Source organism: Stegastes partitus, unplaced genomic scaffold, assembly GCF_000690725.1.
Source record: "Stegastes partitus isolate 25-593 unplaced genomic scaffold, Stegastes_partitus-1.0.2 Scaffold20, whole genome shotgun sequence".
Lineage (NCBI taxonomy): Eukaryota > Metazoa > Chordata > Actinopteri > Pomacentridae > Stegastes > Stegastes partitus.
In genome coordinates, this window is record NW_007577751.1 from 1,173,821 (window position 1) to 1,201,206 (window position 27,386).

Sequence of the window (27,386 nt, forward strand, 5' to 3'; positions counted from 1 at the left end):
TAGCCATTATGTAAGCTCTTCACCTTGAAAGCGACTGAAGCTGTCAAATAAATGTAGTGGAATTGAGAACATGGAAATAATCAAGTAAAGTACAGGTACCTCAAAATTGTACAGTATTTGAGTGTTGAGTAATTCCTCCTATTAGGCTTTAAGTGTACTACAACAACCTGTAAAATCTCATTATAAACAGCGATCATGTGGAATAAAACATGCAGGTGCAGAATATTGAATTACGACTCTGCAAGCTACACGTGTTCCTTTCAGTTAAACTGGCTTTTCATCATATACTACATATTCTGTTGCGGTATAATTCCTCATTTTTGACTGGGAAAATGCTGAAACAGCTGGTCGTATATCTATACTCATACAACACCTTGTCATGATTAATTTCTGACTTAATCAATAACCTATAAACAGGTTGGAATTGGGCGAGTGAATGAAGGAGAGTCGCCCAGCCAGAGAGAGAGAGAGAGAGAGAGAGAGAGAGAGAGAGAGAGAGAGAGAGAGAGCGTCCAGCCCACTGAGGACAAACTTGCAAGAAGCAGAGCAGCAGAAAAAGCTCCGCAAGACAACAGTGCAGCTGCTCGGCGGCTTCTGAAGCTACACAGGCAGCACAGCTTGTTGCGGATTACCATGATTGCCACAACTCAACAAAACATGACCACGGAGCTGGTATGTGTTATTTTTATTTATTTTTTCATTGTTTCATCCCTACTTTTTTTTCTTTTTTTTCTCAGATTCAGAGCAGATGTGTATTATCCGTGTGAGGTGTGAGGGGGGTTTTCCGATTTGGTGTTTTAGTCTGTTCGCCCATTCACACTTTGCCTCGTCAATACCTCTCTCCTGGACGGGCTTGACTCAGTGCACTGCGGTGCAGCTTGAACTAACTCGACGTCCAGTCTTGATCACTCTTTACATTTCTGCTTCTTTTTGTCCCATGCACACTTTTGCTGCATACCATTTGCACCAGTAACAAAGCTCATTTCCCCCCTCCCTCTCCTCTCCCAGTGTTCAGATTTGAGAATTTGTCCCAGCTTGCTGTCCCCTCCAGCATGAACCTACACAGTGACAAAGGGGCTGCCTGCACTGTATGATTGATTAGCCCTCTGCTGCATAGGTGTATTGTAAATGAGCAGAGATTATGAACCTCCATCTACAGCCCTTACTGGTGGTGACACATGCTGATAGTTAAATATCCACAGGGCTGTCTAAATTGTGATTTAACACAGATCTTCTGTTCAGCTGAATGTCTTTTTGCCTCTATTTTTATGCCAGCTTGAGCACATGCTTATTTTCAAATGTTGCATGAATAAGAACTGCTGTACAGTCGCTGCATTTTACACAAGATTTATTAATATGTTGCTCCGCTTGAATTTCTGTGATGGATTGATGTAATCTTACAGATAGTGGTACAGTCTTGCATCAGATTAATCATCACACTTTTATTTTAATCAGATTTATGGGTCATAGCAACCATGCAAAACTTTCCCCTGCTTAATCAGTCACTGCCCAGATTTTTATTGTATTTTTTTATTTATTTATTTTTTTAACTCTGGCGCTTTTCTTTCTCTTCAGTGCACTGCAACAATTTCAACCCTTGTCAAGTCACATAATTGACATATCAAACTGTCAGCCTTCTTGGGAAAGAGTTTCAATCATGCGATCCTGGAGGAGAAAGTGTTGGAGAGACTAGATTAAGCAGTTAAATTAGGACTAATTGAATTGTGCTTTGAGCATAACAATGTTTGACATTCAGTGACCCCCTCGTCGTTAGGTCTTTTACTTTCACGATGATGTGATGAAATCTTGAGGAAACTTGTCTAAAAGGATCTGTGTGATTATCCTGCAGCACTATTGTCTCCTTGAAAGGGCCACACAAGCCTGTGAGGCTCATAGAAGATTCATTATACCTGCAAATGTCGCAACGTCACATGCCACAGTGTAATCAATTTGCTTTACACTGTAAGGCAATTACAAGACAAGTCCTATTTGCTCATTTTCAATAAGAGGCTTTATTGCTGCTTCACTGGGTTCACTTGTGCGTCAAGTCAAGTTGAATTTTATTTAGCTCATTATCACAAAACTACAATCTACATTCTGTGCAGTGTAGGGCCCCCTCTGTTTTTTTGACCCTCGGTTCAGATAAAGAAAAAGTATGTTGTCTCAGTTAGTGCTTAGAGACCGTGGTTGCTACCAGTGTTGTATTTTGTTTGTAATAATATTAGACGTGTAGAAGATGCAAAGTGGAATGCAGAATCACTTTAAATGCTTTGAGATGCCACTTATTGCCACAACCAACTAAGAAAGCAATACCACAATTACATGCCAGAAAAGCATAATGCTTTGGTTCTGGTTCAGTTAATCCCTGGCATTGAGGAAGAAAAGAAACAGTGGTTTAAATAGTTTTTTTCATATGCAATATTGTTTTAATATTCACACTGCTAAATTGACACTCTGGCACAGTGAATTCTTCGAGCGAGCATATTATACGCATATTATTTGCTGGTGGAGTATCAATGTAGAGTCTGAGCATGATGAAAAATGGCATTTGCTTCCCCATATTTTACTCTAACTTTATATCATGCCACCCGAAGCTCTCCCACGTGTGTTTTCCTGATGCTGCTTATTTCCTAAGGCAGGAACTCAGCCACTTTGAGTGGCTGGACATGCTGTGGAAAAGCTCCCTCGTACAGGACCCTTTTGTACAGTAAATTTGTTGCGTGTGATGGGGAGCATGAAAGGAAGATAGGGCAGCCTTGCAGCAGCAGAGGCTAAAGCAGTTGCTCTTTCATTTCACTAAGGCTTTTGCTGCATTGTCTGGCAATAGCCTCCAGGGCAAAAAAAAAAAATCTGCCCAGTTAGTCCCTTATGGCGTTTGTACCACCTACTGTTTTCTTTTTTTTTAAGATTAGAAACATAAAGGGAGAAATACTGGTGCAGTGAGTAGGAGCACAGAAATTCTTCTGGATGTGGTGAAAGATAGCCTGGATATGAATCAATACTGAGCTGTAGTATCTCATTACTACAGCAGTTGGGCCACCATTTATTCTGACCGTGCCAAAGTTACAGTCCGCTCTAATGATGACCTTCATTTTTAATGAGGCAGTGAGAAATATTGACAACGTAATACATACGTGGGTTACTTGCTAATCTATAGTTTCCCTTGTGAGCAATTACAGTGAATCTTTAAAATCGGGAGCCTATAGGTTATATTGAGGGCTGTATGTGTCTGCCAGTAGATCTCCCCCCTTTTTAATGTTTGTAGTCATTCTCATTGATGTCTCTGCCGATGTCATTTGTGTGATAAACATTATCGGCCGATGTTAAAGGGGGTTAGAGTTATGCAAATCCAAAACCAGAATCCCCGAACAGCCTGCTTTGGTTCCCTCATTTCTCTGCATGTGATTTATTGTCGGATGCCTCAAAGACACAGAAGATGGAGTTAAGGAGGTCTCCCGAGCCTAATTTATGAATTCTAAGCACCGCCTGGATTCTGCGCAACCTACTTGTGGTACATGCTGTGCAGATTGAGTAATTGTGTTTGGTGTGACTTGCTTTTTTTAGTGTTCAAACTCAATCAATACAGTTGGGATTGTTTGATTTCCTGTGCAGTGCTTTGAGAAAAAAGGAGCCAGTTAATTGGAATCAGTTTGTGTGGGGTTTAATAAATAGATCCAGTCTGAAATTTTAAGTTGAAATGGTAAAAAAAGGTGGTATTCCACTGAGAGGTGTAATACTGTGCAAGAAACAGTGTTCAACAGAGTTTCTATCTAAAAGTCTCCTTCATGGCTATATTCCCACTATTAATTGTTTCACCCTGCACTCTGTACAACTGTACACCTTATCGATTCTCTCATTTAGTTGAGTGAAAATCCCTCGGCTCCGCTGGCGAATGTAAGAGCTTTCTCAGTTCTGCATGGTTTGCCAAAAAATCCTCTCAGGGGGATCTCTTCACGAGAGTTATCCATAAACATAAAGACCTTTGATTTGCATCCTCGTACCCTTTGCTGTTTGACTGACACCTCATCTAAGTCCTGTGGGATCACGCAGGCTGAATAAAAAAAAAAAACATGGATCACTGAGGAAGGTCTATGTGCGCTTCATTTTTTGAACTTGGCTCAGCAGAAAACCTGCTCGGAGATATCTTTGCTTGTCCATCAGGATGCTGACTGAGATAAACCTGGTCTGTCACAGAACCCAGGCAGCAGTTTGCTCTGCATTAGATTCCCCCACATGCATTGTGACCAGCAGCCAGTCGGCACTAACAGCTCCTCCAGTGTTCACTCTGGGGACTCTGCTCAGCGCATCTGCACCTCATTTGCCAGTGTGACAAAACTCCTTATTCGCCCAAGTGTGGGATTCTCTCTGTCTGTCTTAACAATGATGTGACCTTAATTGGAAGTGTAGCCTGGTGTCTCGGCTCGGGGGAATGATAGGAGCTGTGCATCTCGTTAGGAGGATCTTTGGTCTCACGTTGCTCAAATAATTGCAGCGAGGACTTGCAAATGAAAACACTGTGTACTGGAATCAGTCAAGTGACACATTTAGTGTCTCCTCCCACTATGAGATCCTGGAATCACAATGTAATTTTACTTTATAATAAGTTTTATGATAAGCTCATAATACACAACCATCATTAATCATGGATTGCAATTTTTTTTCCAGCATAAGCCAGTTTGGTATGCTTAAGTCCCTCTGCGGTTGTAGATTTAACCCCTAAAAACTCATCTCTGTGTTACAGTGTTACATATTTATAAGGTTCCTCCTAGAATATATGTGCTTCCTGCCTTAAGATGGCTTAGATGTAACTACACAATTGCTTCCTCTGGAATGCGTGGATTCATAAAGTCCTTGCCGCTCTCTTTTCCCACCCCTCCACCACTCGCTTCATCACAGGGCTAACTCAAAGCCAGACAACCATTCATGCCCATTCACATCTGAGGCCAATTTAGACTCATCGGTTAACCTACCATGCATCTCTTTGGACTGTGGGAGGAAGCTGGAGCGCCATGCAGGCACAGGGAGAACATGCAAACTCTACACAGAAAGAGAGAAATCCAACCAACCAATAGGTTCAAACCGTCCCCAGGTTTTTTCTTGCTGTGGGCACAGTGCTCACCGCTTCACTGTTGCCCTCTGTTTAGGAAGCACTATTCAAAATTCTCTGTTTTTCAAACTTGTAATTGGAAGTGCTAAAGGTGCATGGTGGTTCAGTGCTGACTGTAGCCTGCAGGTTATTTTATCTGATAGAAGCATAATGGTGGTTCCCTGAGAACTGTGCACCGAGAGGACAGGAGAATGAGATAAAACTGAGTGTTAGAAAGGCCAGTAGATACACAGCCTCGGACATCAATCACCCAGCTCTGGCCTGCATTGAAAGTTCAAACATCACTTAAAAGTTGTCCCTGCAGGTGCAACTTGTAGTGCTTTTTAATTTGTTATGATACTGCAGCCAAGAAGATCTATTAAAGATGAGACCTTGGCAGGAGTTCTGTTCTGGCGGACCTTGTATGTCTTGCAGTCATCTCGGGGATAAAGTACACCTGCTCCCTTACATCAAGAAATGAAAACATGTGAAATGTTCTTGAAATTGATACAATTTAAAAAAAAAAATCTGTATCAAAACCACGGCAAAATAAAAATAGATGCACATAGTAGTATAAAGAAATTGAGAAACCCTGCTGCTCCTGGTTTCACTGCAATAGTCTTTAATCTTCACTTCCTGCAGAATTACCCATGTTTCCCTTTTCTAAAATGGGGTTTTAGACATCTTGACTCCAGTTATGTAAGTACATTTTCCCTTTCCAGCACTTTAATACACTCCGGTGCCAGGGAACTTTGAGTCAGATGGTGAAGGGAGGTAAAGAAGTGTATGGCTGTGGAGTAAAAAACACGGCCAATAGCGCAGAATCAAGGACAGCTGGTGTCACCCAGGGAGTACGGAAGAGCTGCAATCTGTTGACGAAGTGGAGCGCGTGTATGCCCTTTTTCCGCTGCCCGCCTCTCCAAGGCCTGGAGGAAGGTGATCGGGCCCGGTGAGGTTTTGAGGGTTAGGCCAAAGGGGTGGGCAGCCATTATGAAGGCTGAGTTTTATGGCTGCTCTGCGACTGAACTCTCACACTCCAGCAGGCGTGTGGCTCCAGCAGTGCCAGCCACTCATTATGAGGGAGCAGAGCACAGCCTGGGAACGGCACGCAATTGTGTTTAATTGTGACTGATACCGATGCAGGCTTATTCCATCAGTTCCCCTTGATTGCATTCTGAGGATGTACAAGGACTTGAGTGGAAACCCAAAGTTTTTCTCTCCTGGTAACTGTGGCACCGGCTGTAATTCATCTTATGTCTATATAGTCCCATCTTCTGCTTTGTTTTTTATTGCCTTGTTAACAATCTCATCCAGAGCTGCTGAGTAAATCTTGATGCTACTTTGAAGATGGAGCTTTCTGTATAAACGCACACTACAGTTTTAGGCTTTCCCTTCTGTTTTGGCAGTACCACATGGCCCATCAGTCACGTAACAGGTGAAATGAGGCGAGGGCGGAGAAAAATGATGGGGCGGCCGAAATTCTTGCCGCAATTAAAGACAGAGCCCCTCGTATGCCACAATTTTACGCAGTTCTTAAATGGAAAATTAGTGTAATCCAGCGAGGTCTCTGTGATGCTGAAGGCTGGTCTCAGTCCCCCAGTGGCCTGCTGTACTGATATGCCTGTGAGGGAGATATTTCTGTGAGTCTGTGGAAATGAAGCTGCACTAATGTCCTCCTCATTGGCTGTGCTCGCGCCGATCACTGTGTTTGTGTGTTTATGTTCTCTTCAATGTCAGGACCTGGGGAGTTCAGATGGTCCCCCGCGGAACTGGAAGGGCATCGGGATTGCCATGGTGGTGATCCTGGCTGTTATGTCTCTGGTTATTCTCTCCGTCATCCTCCTCACGCCTGGTAAGAACGTGGAAGAAGAGAAAGAAAGGACAAGGAGGGCGCAAAGAGCTGGAGGGGAGAAAACACATCAAAGCATGGAGGAGTTGTGATGTGGGAAACTAAAGGAATAGTTTGACATTTTGGGAGATTTGCTTTCTGGTGGTGAGTTAGAGGAGAAAATCGATACAGCTCTAATGTCTGTAGGGTGTATATATGAAGCTACAGTCTAGTAGCTTAGCACAAAGACTGGAAACAGGGGGAAACAGCGAACCAGGCTCTTTCCAGATACAACAAAATCCTCTTCCTAGCTTTACTAATGAACACTTTTTATCCTCTTTGTGCAATCTGTACAAAAACCACAGTGCAAATCCAACAACTTACCATTTTATGGGGTTATGATCTCTGTGACTATTCCTTGGCTCCGAGCAGTTGCCAGGCAACCAGGGGAGAATCATAAAACAGTGACTTCTTGGTTTTACAATTTGGTTTTAGTACAGATTAAACAAACAAGAGATAATGTGCTAATTAATGAGCTATAGAGAAGGTGCTGGTAGATGGATTTTGTTATTGTTGAGCCCTGCCTCCAATCTTTAGCTAAGTTAACTAACTGCAGGCTGCAGCCTTTCATCTAAAGGACTGATTGGAGATCGGTATCAGCTTTAACAGAAGACAAAGGAACTCTTCGCACATCTGTTTTATGAGGCAGGTGTGTAGTGGACGGTGGGCATTTTAAGAAGTTCCCGCACACTGGCAAACATGCAAAAATCTATTCATTTTTTGATGTTTTGGTGCTAGATCTTCATGGGGCAAATAGTTTTTTCTTAAACAGGACATTGGTGTAACTCCATAACCAATCACATTCCCCACAAAGCATAGAATAGTCAAATAGAATATTATTCTACTTAATGATAATTAACATCAACTTACAGAAAGTCAGAAATTTAAAACTCTATATAGGAACAAACATTACTGTACCCCAAAACCGTTTACATTCATTGGGTAAATAACTATAAAGTTAATGCTTAAAGCCTCTGCTGTGGATTAACTATCATAAATAATATTCTTTTACAGCAACTTAGGACTAAAAATCCACAGATTCAAATGCACCAGCAGTATTGTGATAATGAAACAGCTTCATTGGCATCAAAGCCAACTGTATTCTGAAAAATGACCTACATCTCTAAAATCTTTCAGCATGCATATGCATATACGATAAGTCCTGCCATCTAACTCTCCACCAAAAACATATCTTCCAAACTGCTTTTTGCTTAAGGGGAGATATAACATGGGCAGGCATCTTGCAGTTGCTGAAAATGTTACAGAGCTGCATGTATGATGAATTCATACAGGATGAAACAGAAATGTAGGCCAAGCTGCAAAAATGCTCAGATTTTGCATTTCTGTAAACAAAAGGAGCGTTCCTGATCTACTGGTTAACTCTTTTTCTCTGCTTTTAAAGACGAGTCTCACTTGTTACTCCGTTCCCATCTCACCATGGAGGATCTGGAGAGGGAGGAGTTCAAAGTTCATGACCCCTGCGTGGCGTGGCTGAACGGTAAGGATCCGTGTTCGGACTTGTAATTTACTCCTGATTGACAAAGTGCTCATGGCAGCTTAACAACCCTTTAGCGTCACCTGAAACTGCATTTAAGTATTCACTCTAATACCTCTAACAACCTCCTCCCTGAACTGTCTTAAAAAAATGTCAGAAAACGAAGTGGCTCTGCGCACCAGAGAGGGGCATGTCCTGTCTTTCAGCCTCACCAACAACCTAACCGCAACTCTGCTGGACAACAGCTCCCTGGTGAGTAACAGCAACGCAGCTTATGAGCACCGGGGACAGATTTCAGTATTGACCAACTCATATCCACAGACAGCTGGACAAATTGATGGGCGAACAGAGAAGGAGGTGCTTCTAGATTGAGAGAGAGAGAGAGACAGAGAAGCTGTACAGTCCCCCTGTTTCACATCCCACAAAAAAAAGACTTGGCAGAGTGACAGTATCGGCTCATTTCCCCCCCAATCTGGCTGCTCTGTGAGCCCTCAACATGTGCCTTCAAAGAGAATTTTCCAAGCAAGGGCATCATTTTGAACACCGCCTCTGCGCGACACTGACAGACTTATATGGGTCATCGCCGAGGAGCTTAAAGCAGGGTTGTGTTGTCAGGTTGAGAAGTCTCTCCTTGGTGCTGTGATATGGTTTGTCATCTCTGCTACTGTTTCCAGTTCCAGAAAAAAAGAAAAGATATCTTCTTGTATGAACGCCAAGAAGCACAGGGGATTTCCCTAAATAAATTACCTGCGGAGACTATTTTACCTAAATATAGTGTCATCCTTTGAGATTAAGATGCACAGTAAGTAAGTAAAACACAATCCATATCACTTTGCGAATCCAATGTTACAAAGGGCGTCAGAGCTGCGAAAAAAGACTGAATGCGTAAATCAAACTTGAGAAAAAATGGTCAAATAGTAAGAAGAAATAAGGGTTTAATAAATTCCAAGGCAGCAAAGCTTAGATCACTGCGAGTCTTAAACGCTGGGCAGGAGTGCTTGTTCTGATGACCTTCGTGGATCGACTGTATATGGGCCACTCACTTATACATAATGGAGCCAGACTGCCTTGTAATTAGTAATTCTGTCATAAATTTGAGAGGAATTGCATTACAGAGCAGTCGACAGGGTGATAAGAACACTGTAGAGTTTGAGTGTGTAAATGTGCAGCAAAAATTTTGAACTAAATCATCATTTTATGCCACTGCTTCTTGGCTTTAACAAAAATAAATGCATTAAAATTGTCAAAAACAAATTATATGTCTGAGCTTTGGGAGGAGTGCAGTTTGATTCTTTCTCCAACGAGGATTCCAAGTACCTCATGTAGTACCTCTGTAGTGCCGAGGTCATATTTTCATTTAACGAGTATGTCAGTAAGATGCTGAAAATGATAGCTGTCAATGTGCTATGTTACTGTATGGCATTATGTGACATACAGTAACAGTTAACACATGTCCTTAAACTCTAGCAACAAAAGCAAACTGCACAGAGTTGTTGTTGTGTGTCTTAAAATATAAATTAATATAAATTAGCATTTATTTAACAAAAAAAATTAGGAACAAAATGACATCACATGCAGAAAAAAATTAAACACAATGTTACTGAATTACTACTGTCTACATAAGATGAAGCATTTTTCATTTAACCAAATATACATGTGTGGCATTTGTAACAAGCCAAAGTGTTTGAAAATCAGTTCACTGAGTGATAATGATTCTTATTGTAGAGAGACTTTCAGCCTCCACAGTATGGCTAAAATATATGCCCAAAAAAATCATATTGTGATTATTTTAACATTGCGATATGAGTCACAATTGCAGTGGGAGTGGTAATATTTCCAATTCTTCTCCACTGGAAAAAATAGAAATATGAAGATTGTGATTTTTTTAATGACAGGCCTGTGTCCTTTATATTGGTTAGCTCCTGTAGTTTTCACAATGCATGTATCCATTTTGAGATTTTGGTAGTATTTCGATTAATCGTTCGACCCCACTCAACAGATATCCATGCATTCCGGGGTGCGGCTTCCCCCTGACCAATAAGGCAGCTACACCGAAACATTGCTGCAATGAACAGCTGCGACAAATTCAATAGTTAGCCAACCATAATGCTCCATTTATGGTCAATTTTGGCTGTATTCTGAGGTTAATTTTCTTTTATTGACCTCTCCGAGGACCTAAATAGATTCATTATCTTTGATTAAAATGTTTATACTGTGTGGGTTAATACACTGAACAGAAATATACACAACATTCTAATGCTCTTCTTTTCTGATTTAGAGAAAAAGTAAAAAATAGATTTATATTGTTCACCTTGAAAAAGGAATACATTTAGCCACTTGTGCACGAAAAACTCAGCTTTCTGTGTCTTGCTGCACAATTCTGTGTCAGGGGCAAAGAAAAGACCTTCAGTTTTGTTTTGTTATTTAACTGCAGGAATCCATTAAACGTGAGGACTCAACTCAACATCACCAGAGACAGTGGGAAAAGTACATTTTCCAAACACTAACCCTTTACAACACCATATTCTGTTCTGTTTCAGTCAGCTCCTGTTATACTCCAAATATGTCAGAAAACCCTTTTCAGTATGTTTATTACAAAATGCTTCTCTTTCCTATTTGTACAAAACAAAGGAATAATATTGATGCCTAATCTTGAACTTGAGTGTGTTCCACTTCATTTGGAATCACATTAATAATTATTAAGATTAGGACACACCAGTTTGACTTGCTGGATGGAGGCTGCGGGTGTAAGCCTACCATTCGCAGCTCATTTCAGCCAAATTCGTCCCCCTCAGCAACAACCGGCAGGCAGCAACCTGCCACACTGAAAATTTCAAGTTTTGCAGAGGATTTGGATCGTGCAGTAAGACAGCCCTGCTAGCTTTTTTTCTGTGGATTATCCATTTTAATCACAGTGATTGTCTTTCTGCCTGCAAATGTTCCACCAAAACAATTCCACCTGTCACTACATTGAGGGAACTCCAAAGCCGCATCCTTCGCTTAGCTCTGCCCGAGAAGATTGTGATTGGTATAAAGAAATCCAAACAAGCTCGAGCATTTTTCCACCTATAGCAGAATGGTCTGGCTAAGTGACACTAAGGATACACTAACTCCTCCTTCACTCTAACAGGAATGTAAAATGGCCACATTTGCCAGTCAGATATCACAAACAAAAAAAACGTAAAGCCAGACATCATCGGCATAGAAATGAGAAGAAACGCAGCCTAACTGACAGGTAGAGCGCCTTATAAAGAACGTGCAAAGCAGGAGAATGAGACAGGGATTGACCCTCGCAAATAGAATGTTTCTGACAACATGATTTTTTTTTTCTTTTTCTGCAGGATCTGACCATGACTAAATTCCACGTGTCTGCAGACAAGAGGTTTGTCCTGTTGGCGTACAACATTCGACCGGTAAGTTTTCTCTGAATGTCAAGTTGGCTCACATTTGCTCTTGACAGCAGCGTCAAGCATTTTACCCCCAGAAAAAAATCCAGGGCCATAAATTATCCACTAATATCAAAGAGCAGCTATTACGGCTCACAAACCTCCTCCACATGCCCGACAGGCCACTAGTGGCTGTGAAACGACAGTGACGTGCATTCTGATCAGAACCTCAATAAAGCAACGGAGAGAGGGAGCAAGAACATGGAGGAGAAGGTGTGTGTGTGTATGTATATGTGTGTGTGTGTGTGTGTGTGTGTGTGTGTGAGCTCATTTCTGCCACTGCAGCAGTCTTTACCTCTATAACACCGCCCGCCAAACGACTGGGATACCATATGAGGAGTTGAATATTTAAACTGGCTGATGGCGGAAGGTGCGCATGGGGGGGTTGGGGAGGAGGTTGAGGAAAGTTTAGAATGAGTGATCACTGTGAAGCGGATTGCGGTAAGGTGCAAAAGGGGGGAAGGGGAGATCAAGGAGATGGAGAGGTAAAGTTGGAGCTGCAGTAATGAAATCGCCCTGCCAGTTTCGGGGGGGAATTTTAATGAGGAGCTGACGGGAATCACAATCGCAGGTGGTTTCAGATAATCGCCGAGGTAGACGAAACACAGATCTTTCGCTCACTTTGCCTTAACGCCACACCGCTCAGTTCCTCCACCCTCCCACCAGCCGTCTCGCTCTGTAAATACCCGCACCGTTAATAAATAGTTGACTCTCTCTCTCTCCTCAAAGGGCAGGCAGGCTGTGTAATGTGCAAGTAATCGGCGAGGGGAGAAAACAGAATTAGGACGAAATGAAGGTCCTCAGCACATTTGCACCCACATTTTTATTAAAAACGTGGAAGCAGATTTTGCTGCTCTCTTTCACTCTCATTTGTTCAGCCTTTCAGTCTCTTCTATCTCTCTGGCTTTCCTTCAGAGACCTGCTTTTGCTCTAATCACTGCGTATCATATCTCTGTGTGGGGGGGGAACGAATGAGCCTGTTGCTGTGTTACAGCATTCGTCACACATGGTGCATCCATTCTAACTGAATTATTGAGCGGTTAGCATGTATTCAATCAGGCTTCAGATATCTCTGTAGAGAAAGGGGCTCAGATCTCTGCCCAGTTTGTGGGTTGCTTTGGTTCAATTATACTGTGTCATTAGCATACTTTCTTTGATATCAGCATGAATTGTCCGGTCTCATCTGTATGCTCGGAGCGTGTGCACACTCAAGGAAACCTGAGCCAGTGGGGATACCACCTGGCATCATTTGTTTATTTAGAAATGGATATTCGTGTGTGTGCACGGCTGGCAATTTGTGTGCGTGAGGGGGTTGTTCCTCCGTTCTCCCCTTCTTTCAAGCTGCCTCCTTCGCTCTCCTGCTTCATCTTCCTCACTCTCACTCACTTTTTTTCTGTCTATCTCTGGGGGGATTTGTGCTGACTGAGGCAGTTTGCGCCAGGCACCAGCTTTGCTGTTCGGAAGAGGAGCGGCACGCTGCTGAGAGTGGCTGAGAATGCAAGAGGAAAACAGAAAGCAGCGGGGGAAAGACACTCACGATGGAGGGGGTTGAGAAATGGGATATGCACCGTTTGCCCTCAGATACACTGCCCAGTTAAAATCAATCAGAATGATTATCAAAGAATGTCAGAGATGCTGGAAACGAGAGAGCTGCAGTGGAGAGAAATGGATGAGCAGGCTATGTGTAAAGTTAAAAGCCTTCTCAGGATTTTGTATTAGCTCAGGAGGTTTTGTTGTGGGGGGGAGTTGTGCCTGGTGGGTGAAAATAAATGGATTTTGATAAGAGGGTATACATAGAAGTGAGTTAGGGATTTTGCCACAAAGGAACAAGAGAAAGCAGATTTCCTACAGGGAAATGCCTTTCCTTAAAGCCTGTTTGAATTAAGCAGGTTTGCCTTAGAGTTTGTGTTGTGAGCAAAGCAACAAAGAGAGCATATTTCCGAATGAGTGATGGCGAGATAGTTGAGCGGGACTGATGAGCAGAGGCAAACGAGCCAGCGCCTGCCAAGACGGTGTAGTTTAGGGACAAATAAAATGCCAGGGGAGTTGTGTCCGCACTCTGCAGCAAACGATGATGGGTGCCCGTATCAAAGGCAGCGCATTGTGCAGCGGCTAAGAAGCGTCTGTGAACAATGTTGAGAAGGAAGCATGCTATTATCTCTGCATTGTGAATTTCACGTTGTACAATAGATCCCAGTATCTGTGCTCATGCAAAGGCTCTTGTAATCTCTATACATATCCTTTGTCACATTATCCCGCGCTGTCTTCTGAGTGTTTAATCTGTGTGTTGTGCCCCCACCCCCCATTTTGGCAGCATGGAGGGGGTGGGTAGTAAAAGTGTGTGTGTTGGGGGGGTGACAAGCAGAGCGATCTGCAGGATTTATGATATGTTACTGGCAGCCACATTAGAATTCACTCTGCCTCTCCAAGACAGATGCTCTCACTCTGTCTGCCTGTTCATCACACAGACACACACAAACACAATAACGTACAGCCGCTGCCAACGGCTCCATAATGGTAAATCACAAGCAAAATCATTGGGTTCCTAAACAAATCATAAACAGCTGATTGAACATGGTGCTGACGGCGATGCTGCCCTCTTCGGTCTTGAACAGTGATATTCCCTTTAAATCGTCACTGTAAAAAAAAAAACATCCACCACTAGGGGTTCCACAAAAATCGTTTAAAAAACAGTGGATTACTGTTACATTCAAAAACTGTAAAAAGAGTAAAAAATAACTGTAAAAGCATTTTTAAAAATATGTGTTTAATGTTTTTACACACAGTAAAACAGTATAATTTTATGATCAAACATTTCAAAATCACAAACTTTGCTATTAATTTACTATTTGGAAAAAAAAAACTGATTCTTGATGCAGACTTGTTTTTTTTCTGTAGTTGAACATGACAGGTAGACGTTTAATAATTATTTACCTTTTTTCAAATATTTTTACTTTTTCTTTAATATTCGCAAATATTTGGGAATAATGAAAATTATTTTTGCTGCTTTAAATACAGTAAAACTGTGTAAATATAATGCAAACGTTTTAAAAGAACAGATTGCTGTTTTGTTGGCCTGTTTTTTGTTGTTTTGGTCACTATGTAAATTACCACATTTTGTTCTTTTGATTTTACTAGTTATTAGTGTTTATACTTTTTAAAAAAAACAGGAAAAATATATATAACATCGGTAAATTATTCAAAGAATGACAAAAACTTTGTCTTTTATTTTTATTTCTATCTCTTTCTCTCACTGTTTCCTTTCGTGGTTGACCAGTTCTGGCCTTCTTCTGCCTGTTCTTGCTGCTCTTTTTCTGCCGTAAAACAGCTCTTGTCCTGTTCACACTATTTCCCCATCATGCTCAGACTTTACACCGCAATCAGATTTCGATTTCATTTAGATAGCCTTAGAATTTATTTCCCCTCCTTTATCCCCGCAGCTTTAACCCTGTGTCACTCTATCCGTGCATTTTCGAACAACAGACAAACAACACTGTAGAAAAATCCAATTTCACTGCTAAGTGTGCTGTATAGAGGATGTGACATTTAATTTCTTTAGGGACTGGTTTTTCCAGGTGGCTGGAGCTTTCAGAGGCCAGTGGGCAAATACGCTGCTTCCAACCATTTGGTCGAAAAAAGAAAAAAGACAGAATGGTAGAAATCAATGTATTACCTAGAATTCATCAGGTAATGCTCTGATCAATGGCGGTTAACACGCACACAAATACGCACGCACACATTCATTGATTCTGGTCTTCTTCAGCATGTTAATTTAATTATTCAGAGCTGCTGATGCTTGTGTCAAGGTTGCGACACAGCTGCCAGACACAATAGAGCTCAGTGGGAAGGATATTAGCCGTAATGATGCTATTTAATACAAATGTCTGTCTTGGTTTTTGCACTTTTCTTTCTCGTGTCACGTCGGTGGTGTTGTCTCTCCTATTCAATCTCACTGTTATTCACTTGTGATCACAATAGTGACATAATATGGAGGAAATTGCTTCCAGTGGTTTAATGGCTCGTGTAAATTAGGTGTTTAGCATGAAGACGGGGAAAATGTGATTGGCTCTTTAACAATCCAAGCAAAGTTAAAATACTGATAATAACCACATAAATAGACACTTAAAGTATGAGCGACCTTGCTGTTTTGGGTGAAAGGATTCTGGCAGCGCTGAACATTAATCTGTTTAATTTAGTAAAATAAAACACTCAAAGGGGTGGAAGTCAGTTTTTTCAGTTTTGAGGTACTTTACTTGAGTATTTCCACTTTTATGCTAATTTACACTTCCACTCCACCACATTTCAGAGGGAAATAGTTTACTTTCTACTCATCTACATTTATTTATTTGGTTTCACTTACTGGTTGGTTTGAAGATGAATATTTTGCCCACTAAATAATATAGCAAGTGTATAAAATAGAACACATTGTTATGTTGTAGATAAAAGTTTTCTAATCTTTTTGGCTTCCAGCGTTGTAGAGACAGCAGTGTGTAGTCACATTTCAGATGTCTACGAGTTGTTAACAGCTTCACCAGATAGCGTTTTTTCCTTCTAAACTTATCACATGGTTTTATTTCAATAAATGTTCAAATGATCCAATATCCAAGAAGAAATCATGGATTGGAGAAAGCTGAAAACAGATCTGTGTATCAGAACTCTGTTTCCTCTCCCATTAATCATTCGACGACGCTTCAGATTTATCTGCTGCCCCTGTATATTAAACTGTGTGTAACGTAGTTCAAACCTCCAGGAGCTACAGCACTAACTTGCTGCTGATACACTGATGCTTTATTGCTATATAATTATATAGGGAGCAAACCAGGACTTTTACTTCCATACTTTAACATCATTCTGCTGCCTATACTAATCTGCTCTACTACTACTTTTTTTCATTTTTTTACTTGTTATGGTGTTTCTAAGTACTTATGTAAAGCATCAGAATACTTCTACCACCACTGACCACTTGACGCAGTGCTTTGCAGCAATTTAAGAAGTAGCTCAGAGAATGCAAACACAGCCGCCTGTCGCTTATTGCTTAATGATAAGGTCGACCTCAGCAGCGTCCTTCATAACATTTGTTTCATTTGCACTTACCTTTCCTTATACATGTGTAGGAGCATGTGTGAGCACTAAAATATGTGTGTTTACAGCTATGTGCTGCACACCTGTGTGCATGATATCCTCTACCTCTTTCAGGTGTTCTCTCAGTCCTTCACAGCCTCCTATGCTATCTACAATGTGGCTAATGGGTAGGTGGAATCATGAATGCTAATGCATGGGCTGCACTGGGCATGAGCGTTACCAATGCAAGCAGACCTGCGGATTGATAAACTTCCTCTAACGTGTGTCTCATTGATTCAGAACTTCATGTTTCTGTAAGACATGCATTCATTCATCAGTGTTCCTTCCAGGCTCCGTAAACCAACATAAGGTTTGTGCTGTACTTCAGATTTCACTGCTTGAGATTCATATCGGCATTATAAATGGGACAACTCTGTGGTAGCTGTGGATGATCCCTGGTACTTCTGAGGAGTGATTCCGAAAAGGATTTCAGGAAGACTTGCAATATTGATCATTGCTTGCCTTAGAGGGAAATGTTTGCCTGTCCTGAGGAAGATAAAAGTGTGGCTAGACATATGGAAACAAAAATGTTGCACTCTTGCATGAAGCAACCCCGTTCTCTGTTTCGTTTTCCCTCTCTGCATCTTGCTCTTTTGTCCTCACAGTGCAGTAACTCTGTCAAGGGCAGGGCATGGACGGACCTCACAGGGCTTCAAAAGGGACAGACGTCCCTAATGGAGGGCTTACGTCTGGGTTTTTGTGTGTGTTCCAGGGATCTGCAGGAGCTTAACCCTCCGGAGAAGGAGAAGGCAGTGATACAGTATGCTTCCTGGGGACCTCAGGGGAACCAGCTGGTACGTGAGGCGCTTACTCATTTACCGGATCTATGTGTTGTAAGCTGCATCGGCTCAAACTGCCAATACGATAAGCAGATTTTCACACCCCTCACAATCTATAATAATGCCGTCTATGTATGAACGCGTCATCCATTTGACATAATTTACATCATGATAACATCAATGGTACCATGTCATTATGAAATGAACTCCAGCCGCAGTGCCTATAGTTTACTATAATGGGGTTGTTTTACACTCATAATATAATTCATCTACCTCTGCTGTAATGTAATTGGCTTTTGCTGCTATGTCAGTGCTCATCTGCAGCATATTAACTGGCAAGTAAAGATGTATTGGCTCTCACTCGTGTATGTTGGCCAATGATTCATTCATTCTTGGATGGCGTCCGCCGCTCAAATCCGGCAGCCAGCTCTGAAGTCTGCAACCTTGCTGTCTTTGATAATGGATTGGAGCTGTCTTTCTGTGCTGCTCATGCCAGGCCTATGTGTTTGACGGCGATATCTACTACAAGCCCAGTGTGACCAGCAAATCACTGCGCCTCACATCTGCTGACCTGGAGCAGAATGTGATGAACGGGCTCTCTGACTGGACCTATGAAGGTAGGATGTGGTCCAGCTTCACACTCAGGCTGGTTTACAACAATAATCATGAAAAGTAGAGTTAATGCTCTGAGTTTGACAAGACAAACTTTCTGTGTTCTATACAGAGGAGGTCCTCTTGACATACGCTGCCCACTGGTGGTCTATGGATGGTGCCCGGCTTGCATACCTCAGCATCAATAACTCGGCCACACCTGTGATGGAAATCCCTCACTTCTTAGGTGGTCTCTACCCATCCAATGTGCTCTTCCCCTACCCAAAGGTGACAACTAGTTAAAAAACTGTCATGTTTTCAGCTCTGTGAAGCTGCGCTAACATGCTCACAATGACAATGGTAACATGCTGCTGTTTAGCAGATGTAATGTTCATTGTAGCTTAGCATGTTGGCATTTTAACGTTTATCATTTCGCACAAAACTTGACATGATGGGGATGCCTTTAGTTTTGTAGAACAAATTAAAATGATGACCTTGAGATGAAAAATGAAGGAAAAATCTATCCATCCATCCATTGTCTATACACCGCTTAATCCTCACTAGGGTCGCGGCGGGGCTGGAGGCTATCCCAGCTGACTCAGGGCGAAGGCAGGGGACACCCTGGACAGGTCACCAGTCTATCACAGGGCTACACTTAGAGACAGACAACCAAGCACACTCACATTCACACCTATGGACAATTTAGAATCACCAATTAACCTCAACATGTTTTTGGACTTGTGGGAGGAAGCCGGAGAACCCGGGGAGATGGGAATGGGGAGAACATGCAAACTCCATGCAGAAAGATCCTGGTGCCCCCACCGGGACGTGAACCTGCGACCTTCTTGCTGTGAGGAAACAGTGCTACCAACTGCTCCACCATGCAGCAGGAAAAAATCTAATTTCTTACATTTCATCCAGAAAGGAATGCGAATTTCCTTAAAAAATTTAAATAGTCATTAAAATGCAGTCGCTTCATCAGGTTTGCACACTTTATTATGTTGTACGTTTCATTTGAAATCCATAAAATTAGCATTAGAAATCGAAAACTAAATCTCTTTCTTTGTAAAAATATTCAGACCCTTAATTTAATATTGTGTAGCAACTAATTTCGCTGCTGAAAGGGCTGCCCAATTCTAGTTTTGCAAAGCCTGTAAAAACTTCCTCAAGAAGACTCAAAGCTGTAATGACAGCTAAAGCGTCTGAATAGTTTTTGAAGGGACTGTATCTCAGCCTGAACCGAGGTGATTTATGGACCAACTTTGCAGCCACTAGACTCTTGCTGCTAGCATGGCTAAAAAGATTTGCAAGGACTTTATAAGTTTATGAGTTTATTTGATCTTTTTTTTTTTCTTCTCTCCTGCATCTACTCAGGCGGGCTCAAGTATCCCATCAGTCAGTCTGTTTGTGGTGAATCTGTATGGTCCGGCTCACACTCTGGAGATGATGCCTCCTGACTCCCTCAGGGCCAGGTAGTACATCTCAGTGAATGTGAAAACAGAATAAACCTTTAAGGCTTCCGACACCACCTGTCAGAAATGATTACGCACGTGCAAATTTTTCTCCCTTTTGCTGCTTCTTGTTCTTTTTTTCCCCCCCTTTGCATCACTTTCCAATACTTTTCTCGTGTATCATTTTCTGCATCGCCTCTTCAGAGACAGCTACATCTCCATGGTGACTTGGATCAGCAGCACTCGGCTCGCGGTTCGTTGGCTGAACCGAGCTCAGAACCAATCAGTGCTCTGCGTGTGCGAGGCCACCACAGGGGCATGCTCAGAGGTGAGCGGACATCACTTGTTCCACATTAGTAATCTGAGCGGCCTCCGCTGCAGTATACAGCTTTAATAGAATTTGTGCTTCATTTACACAGTGTTGGGAGTTAGGATTGATTTCCTTAAGCTCCCAAATCTCTGCTGGCTGGATTAATATTTAAGGTCATTTGCTGCATGAGAAGAATTTCCAGCGATGTACTGCAGTGTTTTATTGCTGTGGTCCTTCTGTAAATGCTTTCAGATTTCGGTTCAGCATTACTACTATTTTTAATAATTAATAAACATAAGTGATATTTATACATAGCTATTTAAATTCACTTTGGATGGTGATGTAAAATGGTTTGCAAGTAGTGTGACTAATAATTTCTTCTACGTTGTGTGAAATTGAAATCAACAGAAACACAAAATGACCATGGACATAATGCAGAACCAACGGCAGGTATGCATCGCTTGTTTCATAATCTGTTTACAGCTATTTATTAGTTATCTATGTTTTTTCTGATTATTATTTATCACTCCTGACTTTCTTCTGACTTTACTTCAACAGGATGTGCCACTGTTTTCTGCTGACGGCTCGGTTTTCTACACGATCCTGCCGGCAAAACAAGGCGCTCGGGGAGAGTTTCACCACGTTGCGGGTGTTACAGCCCAGGTCAGTTTTTGAACAATTAATTTCTTATAAAAATGGCTGTTGGGGGATGGAGGATGTAACGTAAAAACTGTGTGTGATTACAGATCTCAGCAGCACAGAGGATAAAGTCTGTTTTTCCTGACTATCTCCAGCACCTTTTTAATTAGCAAAGCAATTTGATTGCTTTTACTTCCTCCCGAATTTTACAAACAATTGCCACAACACAATTTTCTCTCAGGAGTCATTTCACTGATTAATAATATTTTTGGTCCTTTTCTGTTCTCGTTTTTGAAGAAATTCATTTCACCAATTTATTCATCCTAAGCGGGGCAATTAAAAATGTTTACTGGTGCTGTTTTGAAAGAACTATGCAGAAGGGAATGACATCTGTTTCTTCTTTTCTCATTTTAATTTAAGAATTAAAGACATGTATTGGGTAGAGAAGTCCCACATCTTTGTGCTCATGTATGTTGCTTTAACTCTCCTGTGTCTCTCTGACTTCAGTCCCAACATCAAAATAAACATAATAATCCAAAAGTACTTTTGCAGAACCATCACTGTCTTTATTCGGTTTAACTTCATGAACCTATCTCCATTTTTGTGCCTGTCCTCTGACACAAACTCACTGTATCGCTGCACCTATTTTTACTCTGTATCTGTGACTGCTTCTACATTTCTCTTCATCTCTGTTTCTCTGTGTAACGCAGCCTGCCATCCCCTCCGTCCCTCCTCGCTTCTTGACATCAGGGAGCTGGGACGTCACCTCACTCTGCGCTCTAGACGAGAAGGCTGGAAAAATGTATGTGAGAGCCACAGTGTGTGGAGCTGACTTAAATCACCCTTTATCAGCTCTCAGCCTCTTACTGCGAAGACACGAATGGCAGCAGGGGTAGAGTTGAATATTGGCCATCATTAAAACGATCATCTCTCGAGAGTAAGGTCTAGATGTGTCAGCTGCCGGAGAGCAAATTCCTTGATTAGGTCAGACTCTGCAGTCGGTGAACAATAGGGACATAATTAAAAATAACTTCAAAAATGCTATTTTAAGATGTAGCATTGAACTTATTTAAAAGGCCAAAGGAAATCACTTTAACTCTGAATGTGAAGAGAACAAATGATTACTTAGACTTGACCAGAGCAGATTATTACTTAAATCTGTCTTTATCCTGCTGGGGGCAAAACCCCCACATGAAACGATTTACTGGGGTGTGACCATCGCAGACAGGCAGGCAAAGTCGATTGTAAATCTAGTCAGTTATCTTCAGTCCCACAGTCCTTGGGGTGATGCTGCTTTCTGCCTCCAGACAAGTAATTCTGTCTTAAAGTATTTATGCAGAGGTGGGTAGTCAACATGACTGATACCATGAGGCACATCGAAAGGACCGAATTCACCATCCCTAATGCTGCTTCGGGAAGTAAAATGATTCGAGGCTGATTTTGTTAACATGCTCAAGTATGTAAATAAGTGTAGATAGATTCTTGTCATGAATAATTGATATCTGGCATAATTAGGATGAAGTTAAGACAAACAAGTATGATGTGCAGTGCTTTGAGCAAGCTGCGAGTTACTTGCTGTGAATGTGTGGTTTGTTTTTCTCGTCCTCAGTTATTTCCTGAGCACAGAAGAATCCAGACAGAGCAGACACCTTTACAGGTACGTCACCTCCGTGTGAAAAATGGCCCCTAAGCTTGTAAGTCATTTTAACATTTAATAGCTCCAGTGGAAATGTATTGTAGATATCTGTAATTCAGCTCCTCCTCGTCAAAACGAGCATTTGAAATATCCACAGTGACAGTCCTCCTGTCCACAGCTGTCACATCGGATATCCAACACATCATTCTTCCTTTCAGATTCTTGACTGACAAATATCCGGTGTGCATTTGTGACAGTGACATAATTCAGTCATTGATATCCACAACTGCATTTCTAAAACCAGTTGTAGATATACAAATGACATTGTTACTTGTCACACTGTATTTTGGATAGTAAAATGAGATACATGAATTTTTTATTTATTTTGCTTTGAATCCCTGACATTAAAAATAAGACAAGCAACAACTGAGCTGAAGATATCTGAAATGAGAGTGTTTTCTCTAAGAATTTAATTGAAATGCATGAAACTGTGAATATCAGAAACTGAGAGACCAATACATACGAATAGCATCTTTTCTTACGGTAAGGATGACGTTGTGAATATCTGAAAGGACAAGCGTGAACAGGGAATCTTCAGTGTTCATTTGGACTAGGAGGAATGAAGAATCAGATATCTGCTACAGCTTTTATTATCTTAACTGTCCATCTCTTATTTTGTCTTATTCAGTTTTCTTGTTTTGGTGTGCATTAAAATCTATTTTTAGAATACAACATTTTTTTATAAGATGTATTTGATTTATTTGAAAAGTGCTATATAAATACATTTTCATGAATTAACTGTTTTATACTTCCTAAAGAATTTAACAAGTACAATCAAAGTTGTAGATATATTGAAATGTAATTTCTGCTGACAAGTAAAGTAATAGTTTCATTTTGTAAGAATATAGTTTTCACAAGGAAAAATTCTGCTATGGATACCTAAAGTGCAGTTACACATAGCACAGGTCATCATCGTGGTGTCAATGTGCAGCTGAGGTTGATTAAAATGTCATTAATGTTGTAGAAATCTGATCATAAACCGTATTTAATTTACCTTTCGCTTGAGGATTATGCTGAATGATAAATCAGGAGATGACCAAAGTTAAGTCGTTAAGATGTTTCATTTAAACCCAAGAATATGTAACTCGTGGAATATTAGGAGAAATGTCAATAGGGTGCATCATCTGGTAACCATGAATATCTGTAAATCCTATAAAGCAATCAGCAATGCATTGATGTGTGAAGCCCAATCAAGCCAAGAGCTCACTTATGACAGAAAACTATCATCTCAGTGGACAAGGTCGGCATGCGTTGCTGTAGCTGAGTCACTTGAGACTGATGGTCCCGCCTGTAATAAACACACTTGTCTGTTCCCTCATCAGCCTCCTAGCTTTCATATCTTTTTATTAGCTTACACAGCTTTAGGCTTCAGGAGATTGTTCGCTAGGAAGAGGGAAGATGGTTTGTTTAAATTTGGTCTGTGATTAGTTCTGTATGAAATTTGTAAGCAGCGAAGTGGAGAGGGACATTTAGAAACTCCACGCCTAACAGAGCAATCTATATAATGACTTTTATGTCTAAACTTATTGAACCCCATTTGTTTCTGAAGAGTCAACTGCCAGAATGGGTCTGTCTCTAGAAACTATCATTTGACCTTATCCTGGAGTAAATCAAGCTCCTTCAGACCGGCCCGTTTCTTTCAAGTGGAGCCAATAACGCCTTTTCTGTTATTTTCCAAGTGTGGACCTGGACGGAGTGTTTCAGCGCCAGTGCATCTCCTGTAACCTGGTAGACGGGTGTCGCTTCTTTAAAGCTCTTTTCAGCCCTAATCAAACCCACTTCACTCTCTACTGCCTCGGTAAATCGCACAGACACCCAGTCGCCCAGACATGTATTCAGACTTGTGAAATAAATGTGAAAGCTCCACATTACTCAGACAGTTGGTTTTATAATGTTGTCATTTGAAAAAATCCCCAGGCCCAGGAATCCCTAAAGTGACAGTTCACAGTACAAAGGACCCCTCCAGTGAGTGTTACATCTGCTTGTCTGACTAATGGTATAATAATATACACACACGCGCACACACACCAGGTTTCTGCAGTTTCCCCTGACAGCCTGCAGAGAGCAATCCATGCAAGTAGACCAGACTGTAGATACTTGTGAACACTGCCCTCTGCCTGTGGCTCTCAGAACGATTTACATGGAGATGATGAGGATTCGATCCACAGGCTTATGCTGCACTGTGTCTGTCTTGAAGTTCGGAATAAAAAAATAACACAGTGGTGTTTTGATTCTTGCAGGATATGTTGTTTTGGAAGACAACAACCTTCTGTCTAAAGCTCTGGAGGATAAGAGTCTCCCTGAGACGTTGTTCAGGACGCTCCCAGCAGACAACCACGGTAAATCAAAGAGAAAACATTTTTGTATGCTTTTACCTTAAGTAGCATTCAGGGATTCATTCACAGTGTCTTATCGCAGAAATAACAATGGAACACTGATAACAAATATCTTAGTCTGGACTCCAGTTAAGTATTAACCAAAGCAGTAATTTATTGTACGTGGTGCTTAGATAATGATTGTAAATCACAGTGAAAGATAATTCTCTGTGGTTCAGGGGATCAAATGTATGTCAGGCACAAGATATAAATGTAGTAGCAATTCTGACCCATCTATAGACAGTTCAAGCCCTGTTTACTTTTCTTAGATCTGCACCTGAAACTATCTCTACCTCAGGGTTACGAGGCCAACCTGCACCCTCTCCTCATCATTGTGTAAGTGTCATTGACCGAGCAGCTGAGGGCTCTTTAAAGTCACCTGCTCTGCGACCTATGATCGTCTAGCCCTTCCTTAACTCCTCCGATCTTAACAACTATCGACGCACGGGCTGATCCTGTTCGTCTTGTCTCACAGTGACGGCATTCCTGGCAGCCAGTCTGTGACGGAGGAATTTGCCCTCGACTGGCCTCAGGTCCTCTCCAGCACACACAGCGTGGCCTTGGCCTGGGTGGACGGCAGGAGCGGGGTTGGCCGCGGGCAGAAGATCACCGCTGTGGATCCACGCAAGCTTGGCTCACTGAGAGTCAAAGATTATCTGGGAGTTGTCGAGTCAGTGCAGTTATGCAACAATAAAAGGCAATATAATATGAGAATAAAGCCTGTTAATTGAAAAACTGAAGGGCTTTTATGATGTTTCCACAGGCTGTTGATGCAACTGCCTTATATTGACGATCGCCGGATGGCCCTCTATGGAAAGGTTACAGCATTTTTTAAATTTAAAAGCTTAATTCATTCCAAAGCTGAAGCACACTTTACCACTTTTCTGTTTCTCATTACAGGCATTTGGTGGTTATTTAACGCTCAAAATGTTAGCTGCAACTGATAAGCTGTTTCAGTGCACAGCTGCAGTGGCACCAATAACTGACTTCAGGCTTTACAGTGAGTTGAGATCATGTCATTAACTATTCATTGAATGAGGATATAAAAATTGTGTCGAAACTCAGAGGCAGTTTGTGTCATAAAATAAAAATTAATCCACTGTTTTCAGGTGCTGCATTCTCAGAGAGGTATCTAGGCCTTCCAGCAAAAGAGGAACACGCTTACTCGGTGAGGTTCTAACGCTAGTGAACTCAGCTTTTCAGGATTTGATGTGTTAACAGCAATAACTGCAGAGGATATACACTCAGCTGCAAGTTAATCATCCAAAACGAATGCACTGTAATCCCACAACCTTGCATTAAGTGTATTTGTTTTTGTTGAAACTGTTTTAGGGAGGTTCTGATTCAACTTTATGGTCACTTTGGTATTTTTAATTTGCAGAGCTGTTCTGTTACACTGAGAGGTGATACTTAGCAGTCCATTCCATTTATATCAATGAAGGCACTAATATAGAGATTTCCAAAGTAATGCATTACAGTAATCAAATTACTTTTCACTGTAATGGAGTAATATAACACATGACTGTTCCTGAATTCACATTACAGTTACTAATCAGTTAGTTATTGCTCTTATTCTGAGGTAACAGAGTCACCTGTCAGTGCCGACTTGATTCTGTTAGACATGCAGCTGTGCCTTGAAGGCATTTTTCTTTCAAGTGCTCTTAGCTGTTTGGATCTGTGGTGATACTTTATTGCAGTGTTCTGATGGACTGCATTAATATTTGCTAAGTGTTCCCTTTAAACCTCTCACATTGTGATGATATATGTTTACAGACTGCATCAGTGCTGGAGGAAGTTAACAAACTAAAAGAAGAGAACTTTCTTATTCTACATGGAACTGCAGATGGTGAGATTTTGTTCAGTTTATCTAGACTTGACTCTTGCATTCATGTCTCTTAAATAATACATATGTCTGTGCATCTGTGTGTGTTCCAAAGCAAGGGTACATTTCCAGCACAGTGCTGAGCTCCTGAGCCGACTGGTGAAGGTGGAGGCCAACTACTCTCTTCAGCTGTACCCAGATGAAGGCCACATCCTGAGAGAGCCCCGCAGCATCCAACACTTCCAGCGGACAGTGGTGAACTACCTCCAAACCTGCCTGAAGCACAGCGCCCTCATAGATATCGTAGAGGATGAAGAGGAGGAAGATGACTGAGCCCCGAGTTCCCCTTCCCTTCTTCTGGAAGGACTCTCTTAGGACTGTAGGCCATCTTATGCATTACCTTGGGTTGGATTACCAGGGCCAAGAGCACAGGAGTGGGGACCAAACACATCATATCACCTCCTGCAACTTCTGGAAAAATTTATGTACTGTATAATGTGTTGCACACAATTATTTCTGCTGTTTTATTGTATGTTCGAGGCTCTGTTTGTTTACAGAATTCACATGACGTGATGTGAACTAGATGGCTACTGATTCTGCCAAAAGTTTACAAAGATTTTAAAACATGCATGTCGTAATGGCTGCATGATGTGGATTAGTTTACATTGCATTTTGTGTGTTTTGCAG

The 27,386-nt window shown here is 41.5% G+C and overlaps 1 protein-coding gene across 1 annotated transcript; it reads left to right on the top strand.

The window, feature by feature from the left end:
* Positions 1 to 501: 501 nt before the first annotated feature.
* LOC103366188 (inactive dipeptidyl peptidase 10) lies at positions 502 to 27,032 on the top strand (the record flags this gene model as incomplete). Its single annotated transcript, XM_074465730.1, is given in 27 exon segments — positions 502 to 547; positions 550 to 616; positions 618 to 672; positions 6,824 to 6,938; positions 8,377 to 8,472; positions 8,627 to 8,721; positions 11,811 to 11,882; positions 17,112 to 17,164; positions 17,749 to 17,830; positions 18,312 to 18,432; positions 18,540 to 18,694; positions 19,781 to 19,878; positions 20,062 to 20,185; positions 20,576 to 20,617; positions 20,726 to 20,830; positions 21,517 to 21,608; positions 22,416 to 22,463; positions 24,182 to 24,300; positions 24,420 to 24,467; positions 24,743 to 24,841; positions 25,147 to 25,213; positions 25,353 to 25,547; positions 25,641 to 25,695; positions 25,778 to 25,877; positions 25,987 to 26,045; positions 26,651 to 26,723; positions 26,815 to 27,032. Coding segments are annotated over 27 exon segments (2,499 nt in total), but the record flags the coding sequence as incomplete, so codon positions are not given.
* Between the last annotated feature and the right edge of the window lie 354 nt (positions 27,033 to 27,386).